The sequence below is a fragment of the Salvia miltiorrhiza genome, chromosome 4 (assembly GCF_028751815.1).
Source record: "Salvia miltiorrhiza cultivar Shanhuang (shh) chromosome 4, IMPLAD_Smil_shh, whole genome shotgun sequence".
NCBI classification, from domain to species: domain Eukaryota; kingdom Viridiplantae; phylum Streptophyta; class Magnoliopsida; order Lamiales; family Lamiaceae; genus Salvia; species Salvia miltiorrhiza.
The window spans coordinates 47004009-47016947 of NC_080390.1; the positions used below are offsets into that span (position 1 = coordinate 47004009).

Here is a 12939-nt window from a genome sequence, read left to right on the forward strand (position 1 = left end):
GTCAACCCGATTGTACCCATATTTTTGTGTTATTCCCAAATTTCTCTATTTTCTTGAATATGCTCTTTTAGTATTTGGCCCTCAACTTACACTTTTGTCATTTAATTACATTAAAAAAAAAAAACCAACAACAATACCTTACAATAGAGCCAAAACATGTGAAAATAACAACTAAAACCTGAAAACTTGTTCAAAATCAAACTAAAAAACTATGTAAATGAGTTAGGAAAGTGAAACTTTTCTTTTATTCGACAGTCACATTCAAAAAACTTACTAACATGAGAGCAAAAACAATGTGCACAATGTCCACCTGATTTAAAGATGAAATAAGTTTATAATAATAAACATAAAAGAGTACATCAAAATTCTATTAGTGAAGATATTCTATATCCATCATTACTAATATACAACATGATATATTGAAGCATACAAAAAAGTTGTGTGAATGAAGAGCAATGAGGAGAAAAGCAGTTCAAAAAATGGGGCATCCCTCAACAACAATGCCTTTAGCAGTTGGGCAAGAAGCCAGAGGGCATCCATCACTAACACTTCCCCACCACTCAAGGCTAACATTCCCCATATCCAAACATAGATACAGAAACACTCCCATGAAAGCCAATCCCGCATCAAGCGCCCCCGACAGCACATAGTTGTGTCGACTCCACCACTCCCGGTAGTATCGGTATGCAACATACCCCGACAAGAACCCTATGATGATCCAGCTGTTGTAGTTCACAGCAGTCGCTGGAGGCATATTGATGACGGACACCAGCATCACAGGAACTGAAACTTGCCTAAGCCACTGCTGCCTTGGGAAGGCCTTGGTGGCCACCCACACTACAACAGGAGCCACGGCCCCGACTAGGAAAGACCAGTTGATGGCAGAGTAGTAGCCAAGATTCCCAAATATCCTCTGTGGTCCGATCAATCCCCACACGACAGAGGCGTCATAGAACACATGGTCGCTCGGGCATGTCCACGGGCTGCTAGGAGGAAGCGCTTCCCGGTCACAGATGTTGGGGATGGTGTCCATGAGCCACCATGCTGTTCCTAGATGCACCACTGATGATATCAGAGTGCCAACTACCTGATCAATCAACATTCAAGAATGAGCAAGATTACGATATATATTGCCGATTTAACAATAATCTGTTTGGGGAAATATGGAAAACAAAAAAATGGAAGTAACCTGGGCCATGAACATCGTTCTAGGTGGTATTTTCATGTAATGTCCGAGTTTGAGGTCTTGAAGAAACACCAGCGCTTGTTTCATGCTGATGTAGCCATATACCTTGAAGCACATGTTGGCGACCGGATAACCGGGATAGAGGAATCCAATAAGGTATTCCGTGATCACGTTCAATCCTGGTATCTGATGACAATGTAGAGATTATAAGGACATCCACAACCAAGAAAAATATAAAGAATGAAGTGCAAACAGATTTAGGATCAGCTAGAGAGTCTCACTTGGTTTGTTGTGGCAGTGATGACTCCAACAGGAAGGGTGAAGAAAAAGGCAAGAGCACAAGCTAATAAGACGCCCCACCACGGCAACTGAAGTTGATCTATGTTATATTGACAGAGAAGTAAGGTGGCAGCAATATTTATGAAAAGTACACATAAGAACCACCATTCTGGAACTTTCTTGTAGTTTTGCATAAGCTTGGTGTGTACATCCATCGTCTTCTCCTTGAACGCAGATTTGCTCAGCAGCCACAGATCTCTAAGCACACAAAAGCTGTCAGTTTCATAACCCAACAAAGCAGTTCTACGGAACAATATTGACACCTACTCCCTCCGTCCGCGATATCGTTTCCACATTTGCCATTTCGGTCCGTCCGCGATATCGTTTCCACTTCCATTTATAGAAGTAGGGTCCACAAACTTCCACTCACAACAATTGTGGGACCCAAACTCCACTAACTACATATCCACTACAATCCACCACTTTTCTTAAAACCCGTGCCGTCCACAATGTGGAAACGATATCGCGGACGGAGGGAGTACAATTTTTACGAGCCATCTGATCTTAACAGATACACGTTCAGTTCATCTACTTGCAACGTGAGGTAAACCATGGAGTATTCTTCGTGCAAAATCAAACCAAATGGTTTCAGTTTTTGTCTTACCTCAGACACTATCCATTGATAACTAGTTGTCTAGTTAGCATCAGTGATTAGAAAATATAAAGTTAGAGAGCGAATTTGATACTAAGTAAGTAAGTTCTAGAAAACTCAACTAGTTTATACGTATTTTGCCAAACTAGTGGAGTTTCTAACATAGAAGGGCGTTCATAACACAATTTGAAGCACATAATCCTCAATAATACATGGAAAGGTCCATCTGTCTTGGTTATACAATATAAGATCATTAAAGATTGAATGCAATTCTGAGTCATTAGTACAACTTACTTGCCGTGGAAAAGGAGGACATGAACAATGGTGGCAGTGAGACAGGCGAAGCTAAAACCATAGGTCGTGGCGAAGAAGGTGGTGAGATAGAGACGGCCTTCACGCTCATATGCATCTAAGTCAACGTGGAAGTTTGAATCTATAATAGCCGAGATGTTGTAGACCTGCCCCTCCGATGTGAAGAGGTCATCTGAGAATATGGGAAAGGTCCTAGCTCTGAAGACATTGAGCCCGTACATAATAGGCGTAACTATGTACACACAGAAGATATATCCAACAGCAATGTTAGCAGTAGCAAACCACGGGCTAGCTAATGGGCTGCCGAGATATGAGGATATGCTCGACCAATCAAGGCCGATAGCACCTAATCCGAGACCATGGAGTCCAGAACCAAGCTGTTGAATGAGGATCGAAGAAGAAAATATCCAGCAAAGCCAGGAGATTGAAGTAAGCTTTGGGAAGAGATATCCCGGAAATACATAATAAGCAAAGCTGCAAATAAAGGCGATGAGGAAGAACTGATTCCGCGTCACTCCACCCTTGGCTCTGACTTCTTTCTCATGAAGTGCCCTGCAATTTATAAATCCGATGGTTACATACTTGGCATAGAAACATACAAGAACAATGCCACCTTTAGACACTAAGGGGTGTTTACTTTGGAGGATTAAGCTTGATAGATAAAAATAGTAAGGCTAATCCCTTGTTTACTTTGATGGATTGCAACTTTTGGATATCCCAAGGCCCTTCATTATTTCTATCATTCAAGCTAGTTTTGTTTGATTCTAATCCCATGAAAATGGTGGGATTGAAGATATCCTACTATTGAGGATAAAAATACTCAATCCTACATATTGTCAATCATGCCAAGTAAACGCCCCCTAAGTACATTCAAAGCAGGAAGTATCCTTAGGTCCGCAAGAGTTCTCTGAGACTAAAAAAGGTTCAAATGATGAAAATCACATTTTAGAAGGCAAGGCAAGATACTGAACCATGCATCCTCATTAGTCCACATGAGGTTAAAAAAACAGAAAATTCATAAAAGAAATTCCAGTTCTTGGTGTCAATAAATACACCTTGAAAGGTAGTATTCTTGGTATCATTCTGTTCATGGCTCTGTCCTAACAGCAAATTTATCAAGTTGGATTCGTTGTTGCAGCTATGAATTTAAACAAACAGAGGGGGCATGGTTTGAAGACATTCTTTCTTCTGTAAGTGCTGAAATTGAGGCAAAACCTACTCTGGAGCTAATAATGAAATTGCACAAGAAATGTTGAATCGTTAAATTTGAAGATGTATTAGAACAGTGCAGTAACAGGAAACAAGAGCTTCAGGGGGATGTTTACTACTCCCTCCGTCCGCCAAAATTATGTAAAATTGCTTGGGCACGATTTAATAAAATTGGTGATGATTTTGATGTAGTGGAGAAAGGGTCCCACCACTTTATGAGATGTGTGGTTGAGATTGAATTTTGAGTGAGTTTTTTCTAAATAAAGAGTGTTAGTAAGGATAAAATATTAAAGAGGATGGTGGGACCATTGCCATAAAAGGAAAGTGACATAATCTTGGCGGACGCCAAATATAGTAATTTTTACATAATCTTGGCGGACGGAGGGAGTATTAAATACTCCCTCCGTCCCACGAATCTTGACACGTTTGGTTTTGGCACGGAAATTAAGGAATTGTATATTAGTGTTTTAAGTGTGTAGTTAATAAAGTATAAAAGTGATAAAGTAAGAGAGAGAAACTATTACCTTATTTGAAAATGTGTCAAGATTCGTGGGACGACCCAAAAAGGAATACGTGTCAAGATTCATGGGACGGAGGGAGTATTGTTTAGTAAGATGGATTAGACATTTGAATTATTTCTACAATTTGAGAATACTTGCTTTGTATCCGGTTGAAAGAGCATTTTGATGTAGATAGAATCACTCATTCAAGCATTTTGTGAATTCTGAATTAGAACACGCACCCTAAGAGTTAAAAATGCTGAAGTTATGAACCAACAATAATTACTGTGTACTAACAAGCAATCATAACCAAATTAGAAAGTTAATCCCTGTAGCAGATTTTCAAAGTGAATGAAATGATTACATACAGCGGAGTAGACGCACCTGAAGAGAGATACCTGAACGAGATTTTGCGGCCACCACATGGCGGCGGGGTCGACCAGATACCGGCGGAGAAGCCCCGCCCAGCCGAAGCCCAGAACCTGCGTGGTGAGAACGACCCCGAGCGACACCCAAAAAGTCATCTTGCGGCCGTAGAAAATCTTGACGGCGCTGACGATATGAATGGAGTAAGGGTTGGCGGCGCCGGAGTTGGCGAAGATGGTGATGAGCACGTGCTCCTTGACGTTGAAGCCGCCCGGGTTGAGGGTGAACTGCCAGCTGCGCCCCCGGAAGAAGAGGCGGCGCGTGAGGGCGGCGGCCATGAGGTGGCCGAGGGGCACGACGGCGATCTGGGCGGAGATGGCCGTGATGGAGAGCGGCTCGCGGCGGTACCAGAAGAACTGGTTGAGGAAGGAGAGCAGGACGCAGGCAGCCGCCCCGAGAACCCACATCCGGAAGGTCACCACGGGCAGCGCCGGGTCGTCGGTGGGCGGCACGGTCAACGCCACCTGCTCCACCGGCGAGTTTTCCTCTTGTCCCGAAATGGAGGCATCGGCGGCCGATGTGCCAACTACACATATTCAATTCGGATGAGGCGTTTATTCATATCGAATCAAAATGAGATAGCTGACTTACTCAGTGGAGCACTGATTTCTTCTTCAATCATCTCTCACTGTTGCAGTTGCGGATAATCAGGATTCCAATTTGTTTAGTCAAAGTGGCAAGGATGGCGGTGATGATGTCATCGGAATCAGAATCCATTCGCCAAGATTTTAAACTAATTGTCTCACGTTGAAATTTGGGGCTTCGTTTCTTCCGGATGCACTTGGACGGGTATTCGGCCCGACCAACTTTGCCTCGACAAAAACAATACTACCAAATTTTATCATATTAAAAAAAAAATTAATACTTGGATTGGATGGATCTTTCATCTGTGTCTTTTGCTTCCTTGTGAGTGGGACATATTTTATTGTGAATAAAATTATATTACTGTAACTCAAAAAATTAGATTACAATAATTTATAATTCCGAAGAGTGTAGATTCTCAACCGCATATCCACTTTCAACCCAAGCTAAATATCCTCCTCCCATATTATATACATGCTTGAACTCCTGCAACATAACATCTTTGTGTTGGTAATATAATTTCAAATTACTACTAGTTTGAAATATTAAAGGATAATTCTATCTTTGAGGTCAAGATTTAAGAATAAATTAGTTTCAGAGAATTTAAATCTGGAATGAAAAATAACAGTGCATGGGTATATTCTCGGAATGGGTAACTGCGAGTGCATTCTTCCAATTTATATCAAAAACAAAATTTTAAAAGAGCAAATAAATAATACTATTAAAAATAACAACATCAATCAATTTGGTTTACAAAATAAAGGGTTACGTTAATGAGAAACACTAAAGTTTTGGCGAATCAAATCCGATAAATATATAAAAGAAAATGGGACTTACTGCATTAAGAAGATCAGTGGTTGCATACACGGACCTGACTCCACTTTTGCACCCCTGTTACACACACGTTTTTATCAATTACTACATAGTTCCATAATATTAATTATACAATGTCGAACACTGTGATACCAATATATACACCACTTGTATCATAATTTCCCACATAACACTAACAATACCACAAATCAACGATTTGTTTTTAGGGACACTGTTGTTGTGTGACGGATCTGACACTTAGATGAATCATATACATATTCTAGCTTTAGTGTAAATTTCCGACTAAAGCAAAAAGAAGAAAAAAGAAAAACCAAAAATGTTTTGATGAGAGACTTACCACAACGAGACGATCTTCCTTGTCACAATGCGACAGAACTTGATCCACAAATTTGGGGTTCTTCACCATACCTAAATAATGTGCCAAATTTGTTAACCAAAAAGGAAAAAAGTACAAAAGAAAACTTCATATTACAAATTTACAACCTTCCGGAGTATATAACCAGTAAGGAATGTTGAGGGCGTTCTTCAAGTGACCATTCTTGAATTCTTCTTCAGTCCTGTTCTCATTCAGCTTAATTAGTACTATAACAAATCAAAGAAACATAAACATGAGATTGTTGGAAATAATCTAATTTGGACAAACATATATGTTAACTAATTAAGTATCCACTGTGCACAATGTAATTAAACGTTGGCTCTCAAAAAAGAAAAAAAAACGTTGAGGGCGTTAGCCACGAGCATTGTAGCTTAGCGGTACTAGCTGAATAGGGTGAGAAATATGGAACTAATCTTATTGAAGTGTCCCACATTGGATTGGAGATAGTGGCATGAGCCACTTTATATGATGAGGCAACCTTCTCCCTTATAAGGCATTTTAAGGAAGAAATGGACTCAATATCCATTTTTAACAAATCTCATTCCCCATTCCCCAACTCAAAAAGAGAGAGAGAGAGTTTGAAGAGGTTAGAGAGAGATTTTAACCTAACATCAAGATAAATGTAGGCTTGAGCGAGGAGATGTGTAGCTGCATGGACATCCACAGTCACGACATTGGCTCCACCATCACTACAAATAACCAAAAGGAGAATAAACCCACTGTACAAAACAGCCTTAACTATACCCATTTTTAGACAAGCTGCAATTTCACTTGGATCAAAATCAAACAAATATAGCTGCTATATTAAAGATTCTTAGGATCAGAATCCAATTGGCCGTTTGATTGGTTTGCAGCAACCAACTGCAGAGGAGAATCTTGTGGGCAGGGCAGGGCAGGGCAGCTAAACTATTTTGACCGACCCATAGATTTCGTGCTGGGCTCCTTTTGGGCCCACTCAATGATAAAGCAAGCTACGCAGCCCACATACTCAAATTAAAATAAAAGTCCATGTTGATTGCTCAAACCTATCTCAATAAATGATTGCTTAGTCTGAAACCTAACAAAGCTCGTAATTCACCATTATATTTAGCGTTTTCTTTTAAATATAATCAAATAAGCTCCGCATATGAGCCAAGACCTCTGAAAAAAAAGAGTCTTTTACGTATCGAGCTTTGCCACTTAAATTAAGTCTCATTGACACCATTATATTTAGCATTAATTATATATTATATGTACTCAATTTTAAACGTTTTTTAGAATGTGTCCCGAAATTTTATTTTTCATTCAAAGTCTCCTAAATTTTTAGCATTTTTCAAAAAATACTTAGATATAAAATCCGACGACAAATTGAAAAATCACCTCTTTAGATTTTAGGTAGAAACTTTTTTTTTCTTTCAAAATCCATCTCACCTTATAAAACGACATTGTTCCACCTAAATATTCCATCGCCAAATTTTATATAACAAGACATTTTCTAAGAACGCTAAAAATAAAATAAAAAACAAAAATTTGGAATATTTTCTAAAATTTGCTTAAAAGTTATGGACACAAGGCATGATTAATGCTTATATTTATAACCAAATTTTTTCGCTATTTTGGTGTGCAAAAATATAAGTATTCATAGGCAGGCGGCAGAACAGGGTTGAAGATTTTTATTATTTGTCATTTTTTTTTATTTTGATGGTGCGTTCACTTTGAGGTATAAGAGAGGAATAAATCTCATTTGCCACTTTATACCTTATTTGTTTTGTCGTAGTAAAAAATTCGAGCATTATGTATGAAATTTTTAAACAACACTTTTTTCTTGGATAAAATATAATTTTATACCTAGCCACCTTATAAAGAGTGTGATAAACATATTATCATTAAAAGTAAATAAGATATTAAAAATATAATTTTTACTTTGAATAATAAATTTATACCTCAATGTATTGTTTTTATATTAAATAAAAAGTAAACAAACCCTTAAAGAATTAATTTAGTGGCCCTCGGTTACGAATGCACACAAGATATGACAATCTAGATAAAAGTGTTAGTGATTATGAATTCACGAATTTTGATTCAGTCATGAGAATGACACTGTAATAATAGTTGTTCATCTTTTGAAACTCACGCCCACAATCAAAATTCAAAAGTTTCAATGTACTTTGAGTTGTTTATATACCTTCTAAATTATTTATGGACTTGAATGATCGAGCTTTACATTCTTTTTTGTATTTTACTTTTTATATTATTCAACCAATTGATTGAACCTTATGCCTCATCTTAACTCTGGAATATTCTGTCGAAATACCCCTCTTCCAATTTCAAAATTAACATGTTCCCTCACCAAAAAATAGAAGAAACTGCAAATTGTATGACGTATCAATTAATTTGATGTATCATCATTGTCTAACAATCAATGGAAATTATGAAATTCTATTTATAGGCTATCGGCACCCTCCCTTAATAGCTAAGACCCCATTTTAGTAAAATAAATGATATTTTTGCATCTAACCGGCTTAATTCAATAGAACGAATATAAGTTATATAAGTAACACATATCTAGAAGCGGGGATGTCAATCCAGCTCGAAATTCGTGGAGTGACCCGATTAACCCGTCAATTCGAGAGGGTTATGATTGAAAATTTTCAATCCGATAAAAGTTATAACCCGATTAGCTCATAACCGAATAGTCCGACACCCGATAGGGTCGGCCAGACTAACCCAATTGACTAGCCCGAAACCCGAATACTTAACATAAAATATATATATATATAAAAATAAAAAAATATTATAAAGTCTTATCATTTCACTTCTCTGTATTTTTAATACAATACTTAACATAAAATATTTAGATATAAAAATTATATATATATATATATATATATATATATATATATATATATATATATATAGGGGAGGGCTACAGTAAAAACACTTCTTAAAATATAAATATAAACATTTTTTAATGTACGAATTTTATCCAACAGGGTTACGAATTCATCCAACATGGTTACGAATTGTGAAAAATAAATTTTTGCTACCTTTGGGATTCGAACCCAAGACCACGAATTCATCCAAAAGGGTTACGAATCAACCGTAGATCTTGATGATCTAAGGGCTGAAAATCATTTATATTTTATACACTTAAGAGTGTTTTTATTCTAGCCCTCCCCTATGTATATATATATATATATATATATATATATATATATATATATATTAAAAACAAAACACCCAAGGATGAAGGGTTAGGTAGACTCCCAACCAGTAAATAAATCAATTCAACTAGCATCTCATACATGACGCTGCCCAAAATATTGCATCTTTATATCTTTATTATGTAAGTCGATGTTGAAATTTTACTTATTTATGCGTGTATTTATTTATTACAAATATAATATTGTCAAGTGACATATATTAATTAATTTTTTAAAAAATAAATTTTAAGCTCGAATTAACCTGATGGGTTAGCCCGAAACCCGAATATTTAGGGTTAGGATTGAAAGTTTCTAATCCAAATTTTTTTTCAACCCGAATAACCCGTAACTCAATAGAAGTAGCCCAAAACCCGATGAATTTACCCGATTGACATCCCTATCTAAAATTATGAAAGTTATACCTTTGGGACAAAAAGTTAAAATATTACTTTTGTTCTGTTTGATCCATAAAATTGACTTCATGCTAGTTTCGGCTCATGTGATGTTCACTATTGTTGCTTTATTGATCGATCGACCAATTTCATTTATCATGCTTAGAAATTCGTAGATCAAATAATTTGGTTTAAATCGGTGAAAGGTTAATGCTTTATCTTCAAATTTACATATACTTTGACATCGACCATTCTTCCAATTTTGTGGAAAAATATTTGTTCCACTCAAGTTTTTGATGAATCCAAATGGGAGATGCACTATGAGGGGATATGGGCTTTTGAGAACGTTTAATGCAATCCAACAAAATAAGAATGAGCTAAGTGTGAGGAACCTTATCCAATATCGGCTCAAAGTTAAAATTCTAGAGCTATCAAAAATGGTCTGATCCGATATTATTCTAATTTTGATTTGCACGTACAAAAAGAAAAAGAAAAGAAAAAAATCGAACTAGCCTGACTCAATCCAAATTTGTCATACATAAAACTTAATTTTCAAACTAGACCAAAATAGAAAAAATGTGGCTTAAACTTTTTCGGCTCGATTCAACTCATTTGAAAGCACTACGTAACTTAACAAATTCAAAAGAAACCCTTAACTTTTGCAGCTATATATCCAAAATTGGCAACAGCCATTTGGAGCTAGACAATATGCCAGAGTGTGCAACTATATTTGAAGCATCAATTCTGTGGTCATATTGAGATAATATTGGTTATCTATATCTAGAAATTAAATATTCGAGCTCATGGTTTATCTCCAAAATCTTCACACTATCAAGATATTGTTTGTTTTGAACTTGAGTCCAGACAATGTTGACTTCCTCAAATCTCAAAAGCATGGGATAGGGAATTTTTGTCATGGATGTAAATGCGCTTGTCCACCAAATATTGGCTACATCAAAATTCGAAATAGATTCCATGTACATACTATATGCTTTGCAGAAGCTTTTATGAATTTGGAAGCTTAATGATTCGTTGTAGTTTAATTACTCTCGGAAAAGACTTCATAAACGACAACACTAATGTCGGCCACAGATTCATAGCTAAAATCGTTAAGTGTTAATAATTTGTTCACATTCATAATAAAGTTGTAGTAACTAAAAATGCTTATCTTTATAAAAATCTCGATCTCATGCCCAAATTGAAGTGAAGGGTCTGAATTATTATTGAATATCGATGATTTTACATTATTTTTTGAGAAAAGTTTTACATTTTTTTCCATACAAGTACAATTGTATAAAAAAATTATGCAGTTATTGTCAGTCAATCATTTAAAACATTTGATTTTTTTTTAATTATTAAACAATACATTAAAATCACAAATTAAAAATATTAATTGTGAAAAAAATTAAAAATTCATTTTACGCACTGAAAATGATTCTTATTTTTTTGAAGGAAAAATGATTCTTATTTTATATCTTAAGAAGTGGTACTTATTTTAGCCCTCCCATATATATATATATATATATATATATATATATATATAGAAGATCAAATGAGAATAAACAAATGTGGTGAGAATGGAGAATGATTGCATAAGTCAGTATATATGTTGCATAAAATGCTTGTAATGACTGCATAACAAAATTCAATTAATTAGATAAAATTTTCACTCATTTTAGGATTCGAACCCAAGTAAAAATTTCATACAGTATTATCTGCAGTTTATGCAACACTACATACTGACTTATGCAATCATTCTCATTTTTCACGAAAGATACCATTCTCGGTATAACTCCCTATATATATATATATATATATATATATATGGGTACACTCCAGTGAGATTGCTATTTTTCGTGAGATAATGAGTACAATGAATAAGGCAGTATATACTGATGTATAACGATATTAAAAAATTGGTAAAAATTTTGTTCCCTATAGGATTCGAACCCTGGTAAAAAATTTCGCCCTCTATGTAAATATCAGGCATATATAGGATACATGAAATTAACATCCATAAATCAATATAAGATCTCACCACATATAAGGGATTTCATTGGAACGCGCCCCCATATATATATTGAGTTAGTCTCTGGCCTGATACGCATTTACACAATATAGTTTAGAATTTTGTATTCAAAAACAAAGCTTTGATGTAGTCCAGTGGATAAATGCGTCCCTTTTTCACCTACAGGGTGGGGTTCAAATCCCCTTTGCCCCTGTTTTTGTTTTTGTTCTTTTTTTTCCAGCTTTTTATCTTTCTCATTTTTGCTATTTTTCAGTTTTAAATTTTTTGCATAATAATAAGAGTGGATTTTTAAAATGGCCACTTTCATATTGTAAAGATAAAAAATGTCCACTAAGATAAAAAACTTAAATAATGTCCACTGTTACCAAAATACCCTTCACATTAAAAATTAAAAAAATGTTCACTTTACATCACCCCCTTAAAAAATCCCGCAATTCACAACCCGTGTGAATTCACAACCAAAATTTTTTGGTTGTGAATTTACACTAGTTGTGAATTGAGAATTCACAACCAGAATTTTTTGTTTGTGAATTCACAACTAGTCGAATTCACAGCCAAAATTTAATTCACAATCAGTCGAATTTACAACCAAAATTTAATTCACAACTAGAATTTTTTGGTTGTGAATTCACACCAAACGAATTCAAAACCAAAATTTAATTCACAACCATATTTATGTTGGTTGTGAATTCACAATCAGTCGAATTCACAACCTGAATTTAATTCACAACTAGAATTTATTTTGGTTGTGAATTTGAGTTTTTAAAGTTTGAATTCACAATTAAAACTGTAATTTATTTTGATTGTGAATTCGAGTTTTAGTTGTGAATTAATAGATCTGGTTGTGAATTCAAGAATATTAAGTTGTGAATTCATAGATGTGGTCGTGAATTCAAAAACATTAAGCTTCTGTGAATTCATAAATTTGGTTGTGAATTTAAGAACATTAAAAAAAAAATTATACAGCTCAATCAACAATC

General features: G+C 35.5%; 2 protein-coding genes across 2 annotated transcripts; both read right to left on the bottom strand.

Annotated features, from left to right (window-relative positions):
- Positions 1-311: 311 nt before the first annotated feature.
- LOC131023843 (oligopeptide transporter 7-like) lies at positions 312-5468 on the bottom strand. The gene is made up of 6 exons (XM_057953454.1): positions 5156-5468; positions 4523-5090; positions 2412-2981; positions 1468-1723; positions 1190-1372; positions 312-1087 (listed from the first exon to the last, which is right to left on the bottom strand). Exons 1-6 carry the CDS (start codon positions 5184-5186, stop codon positions 473-475), a joined length of 2223 nt encoding a protein of 740 aa, XP_057809437.1. The 5' UTR covers positions 5187-5468; the 3' UTR covers positions 312-472.
- Positions 5469-5484: 16 nt separating this feature from the next.
- Positions 5485-7141, bottom strand: LOC131023844 (rhodanese-like domain-containing protein 17). Its single transcript, XM_057953456.1, has 5 exons — positions 6962-7141; positions 6464-6537; positions 6318-6388; positions 5984-6037; positions 5485-5632 (listed from the first exon to the last, which is right to left on the bottom strand). Exons 1-5 carry the CDS (start codon positions 7102-7104, stop codon positions 5540-5542), a joined length of 435 nt encoding a protein of 144 aa, XP_057809439.1. The 5' UTR covers positions 7105-7141; the 3' UTR covers positions 5485-5539.
- Positions 7142-12939: the final 5798 nt, after the last annotated feature.